The sequence below is a fragment of the Chinchilla lanigera genome, unplaced genomic scaffold (genome assembly GCF_000276665.1).
Source record: "Chinchilla lanigera isolate Chin_1 unplaced genomic scaffold, ChiLan1.0 scaffold00074, whole genome shotgun sequence".
In the NCBI taxonomy this organism is placed as follows: domain Eukaryota; kingdom Metazoa; phylum Chordata; class Mammalia; order Rodentia; family Chinchillidae; genus Chinchilla; species Chinchilla lanigera.
This window is the reverse complement of record NW_004955475.1, coordinates 3,887,676-3,910,285: the sequence shown is the minus strand read 5'-3', so window position 1 is coordinate 3,910,285 and position 22,610 is coordinate 3,887,676. Positions and strand designations below refer to the sequence as shown.

The 22,610-nt window shown below is 35.9% G+C and overlaps 1 protein-coding gene across 1 annotated transcript; it reads left to right on the top strand.

Annotated features, from left to right (window-relative positions):
- On the top strand, positions 1-5,147 carry Zxdb (zinc finger, X-linked, duplicated B; the record flags this gene model as incomplete). Its single annotated transcript, XM_005401703.2, is given in 1 exon segment — positions 1-5,147. A coding segment is annotated over 1 exon segment (1,665 nt), but the record flags the coding sequence as incomplete, so codon positions are not given.
- Between the last annotated feature and the right edge of the window lie 17,463 nt (positions 5,148-22,610).

Here is a 22,610-nt window from a genome sequence, read left to right as displayed (position 1 = left end):
TCGGCGCGGAGCCCCCGCGCGCCGCCGGTTCCGGGCCCGGGCCCGGGCGTGGTGCTGTACCTGTGCCCCGAGGCGCAGTGCGGACAGACCTTCGCTAAGAAGCACCAGCTGAAGGTGCACCTGCTGACTCACAGCAGCAGCCAGGGCCAGCGGCCCTTCAAGTGCCCCCTGGGCGGCTGCGGCTGGACCTTCACGACGTCCTACAAGCTCAAGAGACACCTGCAGTCGCACGACAAACTGCGGCCCTTCAGCTGCCCGGCGCAGGGCTGCGGCAAGAGCTTCACCACCGTCTACAACCTCAAGGCGCACATGAAGGGCCACGAGCAGGAGAACTCCTTCAAGTGCGAGGTGTGTGACGAGAGCTTCCCCACGCAGGCCAAGCTGAGCGCGCACCAGCGCAGCCACTTCGAGCCCGAGAGACCCTACCAGTGCGCGTTCTCCGGCTGCAAGAAGACCTTCATCACGGTGAGTGCCCTGTTTTCCCACAACCGCGCCCACTTCAGGGAGCAGGAGCTCTTCGCCTGCTCTTTCCCGGGCTGCAGCAAGCAGTACGACAAGGCCTGCAGGCTCAAGATCCACCTGCGCAGCCACACGGGCGAGAGGCCTTTCCTGTGCGACTTCGACGGCTGCGGCTGGAACTTCACCAGCATGTCGAAGCTGCTGAGGCACAAAAGGAAGCACGAGGATGACCGCAGGTTCACGTGCCCGGTGGAGGGCTGTGGGAAATCCTTCACCAGGGCTGAGCATCTGAAAGGCCACAGCATCACCCACCTGGGCACGAAGCCTTTCGTGTGCCCCGTGGAGGGCTGCTGTGCCAGGTTCTCCGCTCGAAGCAGTCTCTACATTCACTCCAAGAAACACCTGCAGGACGTGGACACTTGGAAGAGCCGGTGCCCTGTCTCCACCTGCAATAAACTCTTCACGTCCAAGCACAGCATGAAGACCCACATGGCCAAAAGGCACAACCTGGGCCACGACCTGTTAGCCGAACTGGAAGCTGCGAATTCCCTGACGCCCAGCAGCGAGCTGGCCAGCCAGGGGCAGAACGATCTCAGTGAGGCGGAGATCGTGTCTCTCTTCTCCGACGTGACCGGCAGTGGTTCCGCCGCGGTGCTGGACACAGCGCTGGTGAGCTCTGGAATCTTGACTATTGATGTGGCTTCTGTGAGCTCAACTCTGGCAGGGCATCTCCCAGCCGGGAGTAGCAGTTCCGCAGGGCAGGCTGTGGACCCTCGGGCCTTGATGGCCGCCGGTGACCTTCCTCAAAGTCTGGATACCTCTCTGTTTTTTGGGACGACAGCCACTGGCCCTCAGCAGGGTCCCGTGGACGTGGACAGCGTCTGCAGTGTCAGCGCGGGGCCCTTGGGGTCCCTAGGCGCTTTGGCTGCGAAAAGCTCCGCTCCAGAGCCGCAGCCCCAGGCTCTGACACCCAGCAGTAAGCTAACGGTGGACGCAGACGCTCTGACTCCTTCGAGTACCCTTTGTGAAAACAGTGTCTCGGAACTGCTGACACCGACCAAAGCGGAGTGGAACGTGCATCCTGACTCGGACTTCTTTGGACAGGAGGAAGAAGCCCAGTTTGCTTTCTCCAATCCGGCAAGAAACCACGCTTCTCAGAAGGAAGCAGAGCTCATCACGGTGACTGGCAGCCCGTTCTTGGTATGAAGCGCCTCTCCTTGCCCCTTGCCGTGTGGCTTGCTTCTGCTACACTCAACTTGGAGGGTACTCGGGACTGAGTGCTTCTGCGCAGTCGTTTCCTAGTGCTTCGCGAAAGAACGCATCCCTGGACTGCAAGTTTGTGGAGGGTTTAAATTCGGATCTTGACTCTGGAAATGACACGTTCTGTGACCCGGAACAACTCACTTAACCTGTCTGAGCCTTAATCTCTTTATGTATAAAAAGAAGTAGCTTGAATGGTTTGTTTCAAAGGTCCCCCCAACTGTGTTTCTCTGTTAATGTTTCTTTTCTTGGAAAATATTGGGACATCTTTCACTGTTGATGTTTCAACATGTGTGAAATATTGTCATGTTATGATGAATATCTATGTTTTTTGCACCTGACTTCAATAATTATTATTGCACAATCTTATTTATCTCCTTCCTTTGATGTTCTTTTGGAGCCAGTAAATATATATATATCTTAAATATATAGATTTCTTTAGAAGAAAATTATAATCCCAGTCATCATTCTTAACATTAACAATAAGCCTTAATATCAGTGAATATGCACTCATGTTTTAAACTTCCATTGGTCACACTAATGCTAATAGTCTTAATATTTTATTATTTGCTATCTCAGTCTCACATGTTTTTCATCTCTCTGTTCATCTTCCATCTTTTTCCTAGCATTTTATTCATTGAGATTAGTTTATTCTTTATGTATCATTCACGAAGTTTTGCTAAGTATATCTTTGCACTAGTGTTCACTTTCCTCTATTATCTTTTCTCAAATTAGTAGTTCTTCAGACTTGATTAGGTTGCAAAATTATTTTTATCATATTTCATAAAGTATGTTGTGTTCTTTCATTAGGTGCCTGATAATATTTGCTTTTCTCTTTTTTGTTGTATTATAAGCAGATTTTGGTCAACACATTAATTCATAATTACATTTGCTTCCAATATTATGAATTCTTATAGAATTACTAACAATTATGAGAGTAAGAAGTGCTGTTTAAGGCATTTTAATGGTTTAATAGAAACACTGTTCAATGCTAAAATATTTTCTCAAATGGGTGTGAAACTAACAAGAAAATATTAGCAAAAACTCTGTTGGCTGTTACCACTGTTTAATCTTCCTAACCTCTTTTGATTAGAGAAAGCTGTTTTTAGGAATTGGGGTCCCAGTCTTTGATGAGGAACTAAGCCAGGTTCAGTTTGTGTTTTGTGGTATTGGACCAGTGCTATTGAATAATTTAGTCTCACCAAGCCACAACATCCCAGTTGTTAACAAAATAGCAATGTATGTACATACCTTATGTACTGGCTTAGACTTTCTCTGCTCCAGTTTACTGCATGTAAGTAAAAAATTTCATGTTTTGGTATATTTTGATGATTTATGCTTTTACTCTCTTGGTCCTTCCTACTTTTAGAGAGAAATTGGGCTAACTCAACTCTATTCATGTACCAGAATAAGTATTCATGAGCTTTAGGGTGAAACAGAAAAATAATTTCTTTTACCATGATGCTGAATAATTTTCACCCCAGAATTTGTTGTAAAGGTACCTGCTACCTCTCATTTGATTAATTTGTGAACATCTTTGGTCTTTTTTGATGTCAGGCTTCTCATTTTGAAACTTTTTTATTGTATGTTTATTGGTATGCATAGTATTTACATTAATTTTGGAGAATTGGTACATACACATGTGGAATCTTGATCACTTTACAGCGCCCCCAACCTTCCCTCTTCCTGCTTCCGCATATCACCTTCTCATCTCCAGTGTCTTATCTCCCAATTTTTTATCATTTTTGTTTTATCTTACTGTTTAAATTATTTATATTTTGGGTCTCTCATATTAGAGAAACAGTGTAGTATTTAATTTTCTGTGGCTGGTTTATAGCACTTCACATTATAGTCTCAAGATTATGCATTTTCCTACAAGAAAGGCTTCTCCTTCACTGTGGAGCCTGTGGTTCCATGAACATCTGATAATGGAGTAGAGGAAGTTTTTCTGTCTGTGGTTTGGCGAGCTTGTTGTTTACAGATTTCCAGCATTGAAAGAAATAATGAATCTGAATATTGTGTAAACTTTCTATTACTTTTTTATTTTAAAGAGAATAGTAATAAGTAGAACATTAGCAAAATACCAGCCACATAGACAGAAATAAAACACAGCAAAAACAATAAAAATGATACAGGGTAACTTTCTATTACTTGAGTATAGCATTTTCAGTTTTTTAAACATGTTTAGAACTTGTGTCTTGTTTGTTGTTTAAAGTAAACCCTAAGAAGTAACTTTTGACATAGTTCGTGTTTTTCATATTATATTTTGGTCAGCTCATATTCTGAGTTTTGACTATGACAGACAATTCTATATACAGCTTCAAAGAAGAGGAATTACTTTTACCTTCCCCATCCACTCAGACAACTTTCATGATTCATTCTTGTATCATAACTCATTGCTGTTTTCCACTTTAGTTTCCATTACCTTCTGCTTACTTTCTCCCTATTCCACTCCCTTGCATGTGCATTCCATTCCTTGACACACTTTTCCTTTTTTTTAAATTTTGCTTTTAGTTTTCTTAATGGCTAGATCTCTGACCTACTTTTGTTTCTGATGTTCTCCTCATGGTACATTTTCTTCCAATGCTGACATTTGTTATGTATATATTATGGTTCTTTGTGTACAGTAAGAAGTTATATTCTTAGTTTAGGTAATACTATATGTATAAATGATCATAAAGGAGATTATTTTCTACATTGTTCAAATGAAAAGCATATTTCTGTTTATTTCTATTCCTTTTTTTTTTATTATGCTGAAAGAAGCTCTATTAAGTTTTATGACAGGTAAATTTAACCTGGGATATAAAAGAATCAGAACAGTAGTTCTAGCTGAGAGATGGGTAGGGACGGACCATCCTGGGGAAGTAGAAAACTTTCTGGATAATTGTGTGTTCTAAGGTTTCAAAAGAGTTTGGGTTACATATTTGCAAACACTCAGTAAATTTATACATTCTTACACGGTAAGAAAAATGATATAACAACTATTGACATGGAAGCCAGATTACATGAAGAGTAATTACTAATGCTGGTATTTACTGTCACTAGAAACATTCTAAAAAGTTTTTGTTAGGAAGTTCTGCTAATTGCTTATTTGCTCTGCTGTACTAGTCCAGTAGTGTTTGCCTGTTATGTCTGTGGATGACTGTTATTATAGCACTTTGGAAGTGCTCTAAAACTTTACCACTATGAAATGTTTCAGCATTGTGTATGTCTTAATATATACACACACCTCCACATACATTCATATATATTTTAAAAGCGGTTGTATTCATTTAATGAAAAATAAAAAAATAGGCATTCTTTTTTAAGTCAGACAAATGCTTTGAATTTCATTGTCCATTTATAGTTTGCCTTCTTTGCTTTGGACATATTTGTAATCATAAAATATATTTCAAAATGTTATTCATTAAAGCCTTTTAAAGAGACCATTTTTCATGTCTGGCAAATAAGTATGTCAAGGATTAAGATAAATTTACAAATCATGAAAACCAAATAACTGTAAACACGAATAGCACTTCATTTCCTTAATTCCTTAAACAACTTCCTCCTAATTAATGAAATCTCTATTTTTCGTACTTGTTCCTGGAATTTTCAAAGGGCTAATGCTACTTTTTCCAAAAATAATAGATTTTATTTGTCCACAGACTCACAAAGTTCCATTAAACAAAATTGTTCAAATTATTTTTCCTTCAACAGCTTTTTCTAGCAAAACGATGGATAACAGCTTTTTCTCAAGGTAAGTTTAATTTCTGCTGAGGTTCGTTACTCTTTTTAAATAACGATCAGGCTTTAACTTTATCCTCTTTTCTTTCTGATTTTCAAGTATTGGTTGATTAAAAATCCTTACTAATTGAAAAAATAGTTAACATGATGGCATTAGAATGTCTGTATCTAGAAGCTCTATTGATCAAGAATTTTATTGTTTTTGTAGAATTAAATTTCTCCAGCCATGAAAAATTAGGCATCTGAATTGTGAGGTATGGGGAATGTAAAATAAAATTTAAAATGATAGTAGAAAACATTTATGTATCTCTTTAGTATTTAATATTTATGACATGTCAGATACTATTTTAGTAGGCTTGATTAAAGAAAATGTAGTAGTAAAATTACTTTTCCCAGTTTTTTTTTTTTACTTATTTAATGTGGCTGCTAGAAAATTTTAAATTATATAAATGGCTCTTCATAGTTTGAAATTTTTATTCATATATATTCTTGATACATAATGTTTACATTCATCTTGGGGAATTAGTCCACATATATAATCACATTTTAATGACTTTTACTTCCTCTTTCCCAACCCCAGATTCCCTTCCTGTTTCACTTCCCTTTTTCATATCATCTTTTATTTTGTTCTTTAAATTATATTTTGGGTTTCTTATATAAGACAAACCATGTAATATTTAGACTTGTGTATCTGATATATTTTACTTGATCTCAAAATGGATGCATTTTGAGATCAAGTAAAATATATGACTCAAATTTACCTTCTTTATGGCTGAGTGGTACCCCATTGCATGTATGTACCACATGTTCTTTATACATTCATCAGGTAATGGTCCTGTAGGCCGCTTTCAAGATTTTACTATTAGGAGTTGCACTCCTATAAATATGAGTATGCATATATTACTGTAACCTGATGGTTTAACTCTTGCAGGAGGATACCCAGAAAAGGTATAGCTTTGTCAAACGAAATTTCTACTTTTAATCTTTTGAGGAATTTTCTAACTACTTTCTATGATGGTTGTACTAGTTTACATTTCAACCAACTATGTTAAAGGATTCCTTTTCTCCCACAGCCTCCCCAGCATTTTCTATTTTGAGTTATTGATGAAAACTATTGTGTCTCTAGTAAGGTAGACCTATGCCTTCCTTTGAGTTGCATTTCTGTAATGACCAAAGATACCCAAACATTTTTTCATATACCCATTGAGCATTTGTACTATTTCTTTTGAGAAGTGTCTATATAATTCAGTTGCTCATTTTTTATTGGATCATCTACTTTTCAAGGTCTAATTTTTTTTGAAGTTTTGTATATTTTAGATATAGTCCTCTGTCTAAAGTGTGCCTGGCTGAATTTGTCCCCATTCTGTTGGTTGTCTCTTCTTTCTATTGGTTGTTTCCTTTACTTAGATTTTTTAATTTGATGTAATCCCGTTTTTTGATGTTACTGTTTTTTCGATTGGGGCTGTGTTCAGAAAATTCTTTCCTGTGCCTCTGTCTTTAAGAATTTTACTCATTTTATCTTCCAGCAGGTTTAGTGTTTCTGTTTTCATATCTAGGTCTTTGACCTATTTTGATTTGATTTTAGTACAGTGTGAAAGATATGGGTTTACCCTTCGGGGTGTGACTAACCAGTTCTCCCAGCACCATCCGTTAAAAGAGTCTATCTTTTGTCCAGTATATGTTTTTGATCTTTTTGTAAAGAATGAGATGACTGAAAGTGCCTGAAGTTATTTCTGCATCCTCGATTCTGTTCCTTTGAGCCGCATGTCTGTTTTTGTGCCAGTGTCATACTGTTATTTTTATCAGTGTATCTGTGTAATATAATTTTTGCATCTCAGGTTGTGATGCCGCTTTCTTTGCTGTTGTTACTCATGATTGATTTTGTAATTCTCAGTCTGGTTCCATATGAATTGTAGGGTTATTTATTTTAGTTCTCTGAAGAGTACTGCTGGTGCTTTGACTGGCATCATATTAAATATATATAATTTTTGTAATATGGCCATTTTGAGAATGTGGATTCTTCCTACCTAGGAACAGGTGATGTCTTTTCACTTTCTAATGTCTTCAAGCTCTTTTTTTTAAAAAAAGTTTGCTGATTTGTCTGTTCTAAGAGTGTTCTGGTGTTGTTTTCTGGGGGCTTCTATGTAAATATATTCAAATTTTTAACAGGAAAATGGCTTTATACTCATGGTCTCTTTACATTTTTATTGGAAAGCACCAATTTAATCTGGTTGCTACATTCCCTCTTCAGACTATTCTGTATCAAAAGGAGGTATGCCAACTCATCTGCCAATGTTCTTTTTTGTTATCCTCTTAAAATTCAATCGCTATTCTTTATTTAGAGTAAATAGTATGTATATAAAGGATCACATTATAGTTTGGGAGATAGTATTTTATCACGAACTTCAACAGTTCTTCATGAAAGTATTATAAAATTAATTTTTACCTGTATTTGTCTCAGTTGGATCAGGGAAAGATAGGATTTTCAAAAGTCCAGTATCCTTGGGTCTTACTGATGTTTACTTTTTGGTTTTCGTAATCTCTTCTGTCATTAGACTCATGAGCCAAGAGATGCCTCAAAAACCTAGTCATGAAAACCCTTGTAGGCCTCTTGCCCACTGAAAGAGATAGATTGTGTCTAAAAAATGATTATTCGCTGAAGATTCATGAATACGTCTCTAGGAATTACACTGTATCTGTACACTTGATAGAAATCTTACCATGTCATCTAGAATTAATTCTCATTCTTATTAATTGCTGATATTTAGAGATCTACAAAATCCTTTAAGCTGTAAATTTTTCTAAAGAAGATATCTTAATTCAGTATTTTAAAACAGAGCCTATGGGAATACCTGAAAACAATAGCCTCTGAATCCCTTAAGACATCCTTATGTCTGTTTACTAAGTCACTAATCAGTATTTATTGAGCAGATAATATGTGGGGTACTGGGAAGTATTATAAGTAATAGTATAAGTCATTAGCACATTAAACTATATTTTGAGTATCTATTATATGATTGTTATTATCCTTAAGTTCAAATATATGATCTAGATGGGAAACTATTAAAACCAATGCATAATGGTATTCTAAGATGTACATTGCACATTTACCAAAGTAGGAAGTGTAATTTTCTGTGTGTAGATACAAATTTTGAGAAGGAAAAATCAATATATAGAATACAATCAAATATTATTTTTCAATCAGAATTGAAAATTTCATTTTGCTATCCATATTAAGGTAAATTGTTCTAAACTAAAACTTTGCCAGGCTTCTGACAGGTAGATTTGATAAACTGTAGCAAAAGATAATTGACAATTCACATAAAATAGGCTTTGTTTTATTTTTGGATTGAAATCTTTGATTTAATGAAATGTATACCTAAAAGGGATCCTAGAGAATGTATACTTACTTCTCTCTTTTAGGAGTGAAAAAAAGAGTTAAACCTTCATTTTCATTATGAAATACGATGCTAAAATTTAAGGCTTTGGGAAAACTGAAACATTAATTTGAAGATAATCGTACCACCTAGACACACTAGCTGGAAGGAAGGAGATGGCAATGAATTCCATCTAGTATTTGGGGCTAAGAGTTAGTGTTTAACCTGGAAAAGCCTGAATGTTCCCCCAAAGTTGTGGGGTGCGAGGCCAGGTAAACAAGCTTGTGTTGTGATTTGTGGCCAAAAAGTAGTGGCTTAACATTTTTGACAAGTAGGAAAATTCTGTTTCACAATATCAAAATAAGGCTTTCTTTATATCAATTTTAAGTATTCCAGATACAAAACCATCACAAAAGATAAAAACAGAAATTTAATCAGACATTTCCTTCATAACATTATAGGAATTTATTTTGAATCAAACTAACCTCCCCCGTTCTATTTAAAATATAGAATAAGAGGGTAATTTCAGGGTGACATTTGGCTTACATGATAGAAGGAAATGGCCACATGTCCACTTGGAAATTGGCCAGGTGAAAGAGCTCTAACAGAAATTCCAGTGAATGGGGCAGCAGCATTTCATCTTGGGCTAATTTCAACTTTGGTGCTGCCAGGGTGAGTCCTTTCCTGTCAAAAGTGCCAGCATTAATTAGGGAATACCAGTTTGAGTCAAGTCTTAACACTTGCTTCTTAGAAGAAAATGTGACATTTTTCCTTTAAGTTTACAGATGATTGTGAGGTTCCTGAAGCTAATTAATTAACTATTATAACTAAACAATAATTTAAAAAAATTTATTTTTATTAGTACATGTTTGCAGTACATAATTATTATGGGGAGTTGGTTCATATACATAACACATACCCTCTGTATCCTCCCTTTTCCTTCCATCTCTTAGCCTCCTCCCCATTTGTAAAAGATCTGTCTCTCACTTGATATTACCTGTCTTTTATCTTTCTCTTTAACTTATGGTTTGAATTTCTCACATAAGAGACACTATATGATATTTAAGCTTGCTTGTCTGATTTATTTCATTTGAAGTTAAGGTCTCAAGGTGCATCTATTTTCCTGCAAATGACTAAATTTTTTTTTGCAGCAGAGTAGTACTCTGTACAGTAATTTCATCTGTTATAATGCCTCATGAATATAGTAAAATTTTAATATTTGTTCCCATTTAAAAGATTATTTACACTAAGTAATTAATGTGATGTGCATATTCTTGCATTATTTGAATGTGTTTGAGTTATGTATTGGTTGAAAGAAATACAATTTAGTGGTCTGTTAGAATTTGTTTAAATAACTGTTTTGGATTATAGCTTTGGAATGTTGAAAATGGAGAAAGTCGGGGAGATTTTCCCTCATTTTCATAGATTATTGTTAGACCTCCTGGCAAAAAATTGAAGACTGAGACATTAAGTAAATAGTATAGCTAAGATCAAATCCATAAGCAGAAAAACCTTGCTTCTATGGCTTTAAATTATCCATTTATGTTTTCAAGTTTGTTGCTAAGGATAATCATGCATATTATATAAAGATACAGGATACTATTTTTGAAAATCTCATGTAAAGTGTTAAGCTATTATTTGGAACTTATAAAATTGATTAACTGATACTGTGTTTTAGTTTTACAAAAAGCATTTGATAGCGACTAAAAGTTGAAATCCAAATAAAAATATACACAAACTTTAAATGTTATAATATTTCATAATTATTGGTAAGGTGATGCTATGATTTATAATAGGTTATTTATGGCCAAAAGAAAAATATTTCAAAAAGTGCAACTAACATTGCACTTTCTGTACATATACTCACAATTAGACTATATTAAAAATAATTGTGAATTATTTTCAAAGATTGAAAAAAGGACATACTATGGTGCTGTCAATGCATCTTAGTAGGAGAGCATTTTCCCAGAATATGCAAGGCCCTAGGTTTGATCACCAGTATCACACACACATACATACATACACATAGACAGACACATAATATGGTTATAAATATAAAGACACATTTTACAATAGAGCCACGTGTTTTATTTTCCTAAAAGACTCCAGTCACTAGAATTTGAATAGAATAATCGCAGGCACTTTTTAAATATTCTCCAGAATTTTGCAGATGTACTTATTGATATAAAGATATCATGCGAATAGTATTGCAATGTTTAATGATTGTCTTTCATTTAGAATACATAAAGAGGGAAGAGAGAAATTTTTGTAGTTTAGTTCCTACGTATAAAATACTAAAATGTAGTGAAATCAGCATTTTAATATTTTACTTGACACTCTGAACAGATAGTACTTTGTACAAGAAATGCTCTTTAGAGGAGTTTTTTTTTAATTCACTTCAGTGGATATTTAATTCACACTATTAAAATCACTAAGTCACTTTTAAAATGTCCTCCTGCCCTCCTAATTATTACTTGTTGGGAAAGACAGTCTCATGCTCACAGTCTATTGACTCCCACACATATGCCTAAGGTTGGACCTTGGGCCTGAAAAACTTCTTTACCAATAGATAAAATATCTATATGGCCTGTGCTGGGCTTATTACCTTGTGAAATAATAGCTTTCCCTGTTGCAAATTCAATGTGTCTCCATTCTGTTTAAATATGTACATCACATGATGCTTACTTGATTCCACTGCCATATCTGTCCTCTCTGGGGAGAGAATGTCTTTTTCTCTGCAGCTAGAGAGGAGTGTGCCATAGACAAACTGCTCTGTCATCTGCCAGAAGAGACTCATAGCCATGCAAGACTCATGGCTCAGCAATGAGAGAAAAGTAACCAAGACAAAATTTGCTACCAGAGAAGTGAAGCTGATCTTGCTGTTTCTTTCCTCTCTTTGCCAGTAAATTGTTACTCCATCCAGTGATTGTGTTGTGCTTTCCTTAATGACTTTGATACCAAGACGCAATAAGCAGAAATGTTGGAAGTCTTATGCAGAGATTAGTAAATTGTGTGTGGTATTGTGCACAACATTGTTATTATTTGTGATAACACTTAACGTATTTTCTTAAATTTTAAGAATACATTATTTAGTGTAGGTAATATGTTATATAATAGATCTCTAGGACTTATTGTATAAATGAAACTCTGTACCCCTTGACCGATAATTCTTTTCCCTTCCTCTCTGGAAAATTATAATTGTATTCTCTGCTTCCATCAGTTTGCCTATTTTCTTTTGTTTTGTTTTTGGTACCGGGAATCAAACTCAGGACCTTGCATTTGCCAGGCAGGGGCTTATGCTGCTGAGCTATATCCCCGGCCCCAGTTTGCCTATTTTGGATTCCCTACGTAAGTGATATGTAGTATTTGCCCTTCTGTGTCTGGCTATTTTACTTACCATCATGGTAAATTTTCATATTACTTTTGTGTCTTTGATATTGTGAATAATATAGAAATGAATATGGAGTACATGTGTCTCTTTGAGATCCTGATTTTAATTCATTTGTATATATACATGAAAATGTGATTACAGTGTCATATGGTAGTTCTACATAAGAAATTTTGGGTAACCTCCATGCTATTTTCCGCAGTGGCTGAAAAATTTATATTTGTGCCAAAATGCATAGGGTTTTCTTTTCTCTATATCTTTGCCAACCAGTACTTGCTTTCTGTTACAGTTTGTGTCTGGATATCCTCTCAAAGCTTCCTGCAGTCATGGGGCGGCCTTCCAGAGTTTTTGATTGGTTCATGGTCCAATGCTGGGATTATGGGTGTGGGTGCTACACCCACATTGGGGCAGGTGGCCTGCATACAATATAAGGCAGGGAAAGTGGCTTGCTCTCTCTCTGTCCCCTCCCCATTTGCTCTTGCTGCTTTTGTTGTTTTCCACCACCAAGAACTGTTGCCCTCTGCCATGTGCCACTCTGCCTTGGAGCCAGCAGAGTATGGACTGAAACCTCCACAAATTGTGAGCTAAATAAACTTTTCCTTCCTTAATTCTGGGCACCAGATATTTTGTCTCAGCAGCGAGAGAAAAGTAACCCAGATTATTTCCTGTTTTTGCTTTGTGATAATAGCCATTATAGCATATACCAGGTGATATTTCCACATATTGCTGACTTGAAATTCTGAAAAGAATAATGATTCTCAGCACAGTTTTGCATTTTTCAAGCATTTGTATGTCTTTTCTGGAGAAACATTACTCACTTTATTTGCTCTTTTTCCACTTGGATTATTTAGGGTTTTTTAAAAATTTATTTTCCTATTGATATAGGATTTTCCTATTGATATAGGATTTTTCTTTAATTTTGCAGGTTTTTTATTTTGGTTGTTTGCTGTGCAGACCTAACTCACTTTTCACTTTTACTTATTTCAGATTTATTATTCTTCTCTGTATGCAATCTGATACCTGCTTCTGTGTTAGCACTCTTTTTTAACTTTTTAAAAGCTTTTTTATTTTAAAGAAAAAATAACAAAAACAAATTCACAGATACAAAGACAAAGCAGTGCAAAAACAATAAAAATGATGCAGCACTTTATAAGCTGTATGTTTTAATTATTTCTTGTATTTCATTTGAAACAAATCTGTAGCAGTTCACATAATTTCATTAGTATAATGTATTTTTAAATATGTTTATTAATTATTTAAGAACATGATTATTGTCATAGTAAATGCACATATTTATGTGGTACATTATAACATATGCATGCAATGTGTAATAATCATTCGGGGTAGTTAGCCTTTTTATATACTGAAACCTCATTTCTTTGGTTTGAGAGCCTTCAAACTCCTCTATTCTAGTTCTTTATAAAATATAAAATAAACTTGTGAACTATGGCCAACTCATTTTTCTTGAGTAACTATTGTGTTACCTTTTATCTAATCTTTTTTTCTTCAGTCCTTTCCTTTCCTATCCTCTAGTTAGCACTATTATACTCTGTCTATGAAGTCAGCTGTTTAGCTTCTACATATAAGTGAGAACATGTGATATTTGTCTTTTTGTGCCTGGCTTATTTCACTTAATAATGTCCTCTAGTTTTATCCCTGTTACTCCAAATGATGATATTTATATATTTTTTGCTGGATAGTATTCCATTGTGTATATTATTGAAGCATAGAATATATACAGAAAAGTGCTCTAATATAATTGCATATTATGTTGAATTTTCACTAATATGAAAAGCAGAACTGTATTAACACCTTGCTCAAGAAACAGAACCTGCCACCCCCTCAGTTAAATCTCTTATATCCTCTACCTTTAAAATTCTCACTGTTTCCAATGATCTCCACTATTCTAACATTAATATTATAAATTATTTTGGTCCATTGTACAAGCATATAATATACATATCACTCGCTTTCTGTCTGCCTCCCTTCCTTTTCTTTTTCTTTCCTTTTATTCTGCTTGGATTTTTTGAGACAGTGTCATGTTATATAGTGCAGGCCAGCTTTCAACTTGCTATGTAGCCCAGGGTAGGCCTCAAACTCCCATCTTCTCAAATTCTGGGAATACAAGTATACATCACCACAAATAGCTTATCCATCTGAATTCTTACGTGGTTTTTCATGATACACCATAAAATGTCAGTGGGAATTTGCATTATTTCTAAATTTTGGCTACTGGTAGTGATTCTCTTTCTCTCTCTCTCTCTCTCTCTCTCTCTCTCTCTATATATATATATATATATATATATATATAAGTATATATATATAAAATATATTATATATATAATATACATTCTATATGTGCATTTTTGTTGGTTATATACTTAGGAGCACAATGGTTGGGTGATTTGATAGCATGTATTTAGATTTAGTAGTTTCTGCCGGTTTTCCAAAATGTTTATAAGGATTGTCTTTGCGAACTACTAGTGTTTTCATTTTTTAAAATTTAGCCATTCTGTTAGGTTGTCTAATAATATTTTGTTGTAGTTTTACACTTGCATTGTTCTAATGTCTTGTGGTCTTGATCACATTTTCATGTTTAGTATACATTTGAATTTCTTCTTCTGGAGGTGCCTCTTCTAGTTTTGTATTATCTAAGTGGGTGAGATGGTTTTTTTCCTTTTGTGTATTGCTTTTTGGAACCTTTAAAACATATATTCAGCGTATAAGTCACTTACTGTACTTGTACTGTACATATAATATGTTTGGCAAAGATATTATGCTACTAATTTCTTTCTTGTAAATGGTATATTTGGATGAACAGAAGTTTTAATTTTAAGTAATTCAATTTTCCTGTTTCCTTTTTTGATTTGTGCTTTCTGTCTTTTAAAACCCAATCGCTATTCTCAAGCCCACAAAGATACTCTCCTATGCAAGTGCTTCATGTACAATTATTTTTCTTTCCACATTTGTATCCATTATCTACCTGGTATTAATTTTTCACAAATTTCATGAGGTAGGCTGCAACAAAGTCAGTATTTCATCATTTGACTATCTGGTTTACCCAGCCCCATTTATAAAAAAATACTACCCTATTTCATGATTTTTTTTGTAAATTAAGTGTTTATATTTGTCCGTTTCTGTGCTATCTTCTTTTCTTCCCTTTTTTTCTTTCTTTGTACTATACCACTAGTACCATATAGTCTTAGCTATTTTAGTTTTACAATAATCCCTGATAATATGGTGATGTAATTTGCCAACTCTTTAAGATTGTCCCTCTAGTGGGACTGTTGTACTGGACCACTGTGTTCTGCAGCACCAGCATTAGTGGAACCTTGAGACTGTGCAGATTGTTGTGACTGTGAGAATCAAGTGCAAATCAGCTTAGTATCAGCTGAGTCAGCAAAAGATCTGCCATTACCAACAGTACTCCAACCTCATGTAGCATAGAATTGTGAAAGAATTCATTAGTTGGCATAGAATGGGGTAGCAGCACATGATTTTGCCCTGAATCATATTAGTAGGCTGGTGAAATCTAACAGTGGGAAGACTAATAGTTTCAATTTTTAAGCCTGTCTGTGGATGGAGTCTCTGCAAAATTCTATTTTCAGGAGAAGAAGCAACCCTCATCATTAGACTTCTGTGCTAGTGAAAATTATTTGTAGTTGGCTATAGTCTTGGGCCATGAGTACACCTCAGCAACAGGCAGTTCACAGCACCATGGGCCTTGATTGTATATGAGTGTTATGGTGTTCCTAGCAGGCTACAGGCTACATGTAGCACAACTTGGTGCTGCTTGTGGTGAGAAGTATAACCTATGAGCTTGGGACTGTTCAATCCACAGTTACTTCGGTCAGATCCAGACAGAATCCCTCAGTGTGAGGCCCCATGCTGGTAAGTATGGACAGGGTTGTGAGACTATCAACCCCACAGATCCTTAGTGGGAGAGGCTACACTTTCAAAAAAAAACTTCTTGTATTACTTTGTAAACAAAACACAAATGGGGTATTTGGGAGAAATCTAGGTTTAGGTAATGATAGCCCTCTTATTCTAGTAATAGTGACAACACAGTCTGGGTGCCATCCACTGAAGAAACAGGGGAAGTCACTATAGATTCAGAGAAAGCAGACAACTTAACTCACAATTCTAGCAAAGCAGGCATAAAGCCAGATTAGCAAGACTGGAATAAGTGCCTAATCCTTCACATATTGATAAAAGGTCAGCTCAACAAGAGCATATAACAATTTTAAGTATGCATGCACACAGTAGCATAATAAATACATAAAGCAAATATTAGTATACCTAAAGGGAAAAAGACTCCAATACAAAAATAGTTGGGGACTTTAACACCTCACTTCCAGCAATCATCTAACATATTAACAAAGGAATTACACTGTAGAAACAATGGCTGTAGCACATATCTACAGAACATTTCACCAAAAGCTGCTGAACACACATTTGTCTCATTAGTACACTGTCTCATTATATTCTCCAAGATAGATCATGTGGTAGGCCACAAAACATGTATGAAGAAATCTAAAAATATTGCAATTCTTATGCTGCTGGGAAGCCAGGTTTTGGCACGATCCCAGCACCACAAGAAACTGGCCGTACAGCTTGATTATTTGTGTCTTTAATGAAATATTAAAGGTGAGACATATAGGCTCACATATAGAGTATAGGTACAATTTATTGTAAAATGATAGATTTTCAAAGAGGGAGGCAGAAAAGGAGGGAGTGATGGAGAGAGAGGGAGAAAGAGAATACACCTTAAAGCATGAAGATGGGCAAGTGCCAAAATAGCAATTGCACTGAAAGGTCTCTGTGAAATTTATACGGTTAACTGTGTCCTTCAAGGAATATCCTTTCCTTCCTCTCAGGTCATTTTTCTTGTTCAAATAAATTTGGCTTTTTTTTTTTACTTCAGAGAGAAGTAGGTGCCTGTTTACACCTTAGGTTTGGTTTGAGGCTTTGAGGGTTTTTTCCCAGCCTCTCACCCATTATCTGGACTTTGTATGGACCCTGAACCTTATCAGAACACTTAGATAATATTACATAATTTGGAGCTAAAGTTTGAAACCACAAGCTTATGTGGCTTTTGTCTATACCTAATGATTAACAAAGCAAAAAAGAAAAATGTCTGTTTTGCTCTCTCTAAGCCTGCTAATTTCTAACTTTCTGCAACACACTATCTGGTAACTTTCTGAGTACATTTTCTTACCACAACATAATCAAACTACAAATAGTTAATAAGGAAAAACTTCAAAAGAGTACACAAATACATGGAAATTAAATAATTGTTTTGAATAACCAATTGACCAAGGGGAGAAGTGAACAGGAAATTTAAAAAATTGAAACAAATTACACTGAAGACAACATACCCAGATTTATAGGGTAGAGCAAAAGTAGTAGCAAAAGGGAAGTTTATAAAAATGTTCACTGCAAAACAGTAGAATGATTGCAAATATATAAGCAATCTTTACATCTCAAAACATATAGAAAAATAAATGAACCAAACCCTTAATTAGTAGAAGGAAATAAAAAATGTAAGATCAGAAATAAGGACATGGTGACAGGAAAGACAGTACAAAAAAAGAGCAAATTCTTCACTAAAGATGAAGTAGGCAAACACTAAGAAAAAGAGAACACACGAAATCAGATATCAACAAGATATTCCCCAAATGAAGACCAAGTTTTTCACTAAGATGAGTACAACAGACAAATACTGAGACCAAATAAGAGAAAGAATACTCAAAAGCAGAGAACAAAGGTAGACATAACAACTAGTACCGCAGAAATACAAAAGAAAAGGTACAGATTACAATGCACAACTATTTGCAAACAAGCTTGTTAACTTGAAGGTAATAGACATGCCTAGATACATACATCTTACCAAGACTGAATCATGGAGAAATAAAAATCCTGAAAAGACCAATAACAGGATTGAATCAGTAATAAAAATCTACCTGTTAAAAAATCCTAAATCAGATGTCTTCACTGAAGAGTTATACCAAAGTTTTACAAAGAACTAAGACAAAAAATAGAATAGGAATGAATTGTTTTGTGCATATTCTATTAGACCACCCTTACTCTTACAAATAGTCCACTACCAAGACAACCTGCAGAATGAGAGAAAATATTTAGAACTATACAGCTAACAAGGACTTGATATCCATAGTATATAAGAAACTACAAAAACTCAATAGCAAAACAACAAATACCTCAATTTGAAATGAACTATGCATGTAAAGAGACAATTCTCATTAGCAGACATATGAATAGCCAACAGATACATGAAAAAAATGCTCAATATCAGTAATCATCAGAGAAATGCAAATCAAAATCAAAATGAAGTTATCTCACATCAGTAAGAATGACTGTTATCCAAAAGACTAAAGATAACCAATACTGGCAAGGGTGTGAGAAAACGTGAATGCTTGCACACTGTCACTGTGAATGTAAATCAGTACCATCATTTTGAGACAGTATAGAAGCTTCTCACAAAATTAAAAATATAAACACCACAATATCAGGTAATCCCACTTGTGTATATGTGCAAATGAAATGAAATCAGTATGTCAAGAGACATCAGCACTACCATGTTCATTGCAACAATATTCACAATAGTGAAGAACTGGAAACCGTTCTTGTCTAAGTGTACATTAACTAATGATTAAAGAAAATTGGTGCATGTACACATTAGAATACTGCTCATCCTTTAAAATGAAGGGGTACTGTCATGGCTGACTAGACGAATTAGCACTTATAGGTTACTTGGGGACATGCACCGAAGTCAGCAGGTATATGATGTGGCAAAGCAGGTTGTGCTGGAAGGGAAGCAAATGAACCACAGGGATGCAACTTGAAGGAGAAGGTGAACCAATGAAATCCAGGAGCAGTAGTTGCTAGAAAAAGAAACTGGGCTGCTACTAGATCCCAGCACTGCTTGCAGCCCAGGTTTTGAGAATGTACTATCTCAGGAAGTAGGGAGAATCTCCTATATGAGGGAACCATGTGAAGCTCAAGCTAGAGACAGTCAAACGGTAGCTTCTGAGATAAAAAATGATAAGCCTTAGAGGCAGAGACAGGCAGAGGGCATGGTCTTGGCTTGGGACCTGATACAGGGTAATGTGAATTCTGTGAGGCAGGCAGAAACACAGGTGCTTGCAGTGGCTGGGATCTGCCACGGCAAGGGTTGAAAAGAAAAGACTCCAGAGCAGCACTGGAGGAGGTCTTTTTTTTTCAGTGCTGTTCAGTGTCACTGTGTGACACTGGACAGCACTGAATTTTTGAGCCATAAAGAGATCTCATGAGCAGCTGCAGAGCTGAGACAAATGATCACAGAGATAGAGGAAAGACTCTGGGTCAGCCCAGTGAAGGCTGTCTGCAGTAGTTGTATTGTAGGAACCCACAAGTACAAGGGGTGGAGGAAAGACACCAGAATGGTGCTGTTTCCTACTGAACCCTTTAGGCCACAGAATCCACTGATAGAGAGAGGCTCTGTGCAGCAAGGGCATAACTATAAGCTGAGAATCCTGGAGTCTGGAGAGGTGAGGGGGAAAATCTAGTTGCAAAGCTTTCAGCAGGAGCTCAAGCTGGGAAGCCAAGGCTGACATCTAAGATTATTAAAGGCAGAAGTGGCCCTGCCATCGTACTGAGAACACCAGAAACTCGTGAGTGTAGCAATATAAATACAGGAACATAGACATTTCCCCTAAGGTAATTACAATAACCAAAAGAAAAGGACAGTTGTCCTTTGTATTGCTTGTTAGAGTTTTAAAGTAATTTTCATTTTTATTTGATATGTATATGTGAATGCCTTACATATACTTTTTTATGTTATTGCTGCTGTAAAATTCTATACTATTTATTCACATATACCGACATCAATTGTTGCTTCTTAGTGATATCTAACTTTACTTGACTGTTAGTTCAACATTGAGTATAATTTCCCTATCTTTTATCTCATGTTTCATTTATAATATCCTTTCTTTGCTTTATTTATGTGCATACCTTCTTATTGGCTCTTCTCCAATTTATTCTCTCTCTCTGTCGCTCTGTCTCTCTGTCTCTCTCTCTGGTTTGGATTAGAAATGTCTCCCAGAAACCCTTATGTGCTCTGAGATGGGGCTTGGTAGAAGGTGATTAGATCATGGGAGTGCTACGGCTGACTTCTTAGGAGGTGGAATGTGGCCAGAGATAGGTCATTTTGGGTTTGACCTGGAAAGTATTATCTTTTTCCTTGGCTTCTCCCTTCTCTCTCTCTGGCTACCACAATGTAAACAGCTTTCTTTCACACGGGCCCTTCTGCAGCACCCTTTCTGTCTTGGAGGCAACTGACTTGTTTGGATATTTGTCCCAGTAATAAGGAATGTGACTCATTAATATTTAATTTTTCTAGCATATGAAACTGCATTGCTTTCCCTATGTTTTCGTGGAAGAGCAAAATAATAGAAATCTAAAAATAGTTCTTAACTCCTTGAATTATATGGGGCTGGCTTCTCAATTATTGATGTTACCAGTAGTTGCTCTCCCCTTTGAAAAAAGTGTTAAAGGCTAAACCTAGACATAGATCAAAGTAACAGAAACTCTCATAGAGACATATCCACAGCCTGTGCACAACAAGAAAGACACAGAACAAAAGGAATTCACATGAGAGAGAAAGAGTCTTCCCATCTGAGCTGCAAACCTCTAGACAGAAGCACAATGATAAGAAAACAGGCAACCAAATGTCTCAAAAACACTTAACTTCCCCCAAAATTATCCTACAGACACTGAAATGCATAAAATCTCTGGCAAATTTTTTTACAACTGACAGATAAAATAATCAATGACATCAAAGAAGAGACCAATAGTTGCATGAATGAGTCAATTTAAGGTGATCAACAGTTTAAAGAAGATAAATATAAACAACCAAATGAATTAAAGACAACACAATATATGAAATACTTAGAAAGTATAAAGACACAGAGGTTATAAAATTTTATAGACATTATAAAGAAAGAATCAAGTAAAAATGCTGGAAATGAAAACCAAAGAAAAAACTCAAATGAAATTCTTGGCAGTAGGCAAGATGAATCACAAAGAAGAATATCAGGATATGAAGACAAGGTAGATGTATTAGATGATTTATTTAGTAATATAGAACAGTAACAAAAGCAATCCAAAATTGTACAAGAGCATTTAGACAACTCTAAAAGAACAACTTGTGATTCACTGAATTTGACAAGGGTGTCAAAACAAAGGCTAATCGCATAAATTTTTTATTCCCTAAATTTCCCCAATCTTGGGAACATGATGGATATGCATGTAAAAGAGGTATTTAGAAACTCAAATAGACATGTCCTAAAAGGAACCTCTCCACAATATATGATAGTCAAAATGCAAGTCAGAACAAAGCATATTAAAAGAGAGAGAATTGCCAAATTACTTGAAGAGGCAAAAATGGGAAGAATATAATTGCCAATTCAGATCACTATACATTGCAATGCTATCCTTTAAAATCAAAGGAGAAAGAAAAACCTTCCATGATAAAGTAAGCAAAAAAAATTTACAACCACTATGCCAATACTACAGAAATTACTTAAGGAAATCCTAAACAAAGATTATGGGGTAAACAACACTCTTGAGGCCAAAGGAAAGAGTATCACTGGGAAAGCTGTTGATTAAATGAGAAACAGAAAGTGACAAAGCAATGAAAAAACAACATAATGAGAGGAATTAGCATATACATTTCAATAATACTACTCAATGTAAATGGTCGTAAGTCTTTAGTAACAGGATGCAGACTGGAAGATTAGATAAAAACCAAGCCAAATCTATTAATTGCCTAAAGGATACCATCTGATCTGTGAAGACAAACACAGACTAAAAGTGAAAGTATACAAAATAATACTGCAAATGGAGCAAGAATGCAAGCAGGAGTATCTATTTTAATAGGTAACAAAGTTGTCTTCAACCTAAAAGTGATCAGAAGACACAAAAAAATGTCACTCTGTAATGGGAAGGGAAACAATTCACCCAGAAAAGATAACCATCGTAAATATGTATGCAACAAATTTTAGTCCACGTAGTATTATAAAACAAACCCTACTCGACATTCCAGGACAGATAAACACCACTAGAATCATAGTGGAGGATTTCATGACTCCATTTTCACAAATAGATGAACCAGATTAACAAAAACTCAACAAAGAGACATCAGCATTAAATTACAACATAAAACAAATAGATTTAACAGATATCTACAAAATATTTCATCCACCAATAGCAAAATACACATTTTTGGCAACAGCCCACAGAATTTTCTCCAAAATAGACCATGTTTTAATTCAGAAAACATGTGTTAATAAGTAAAAATAGATATAATCTCATGCATTATATGGGATCACAATGGAATGAAACTA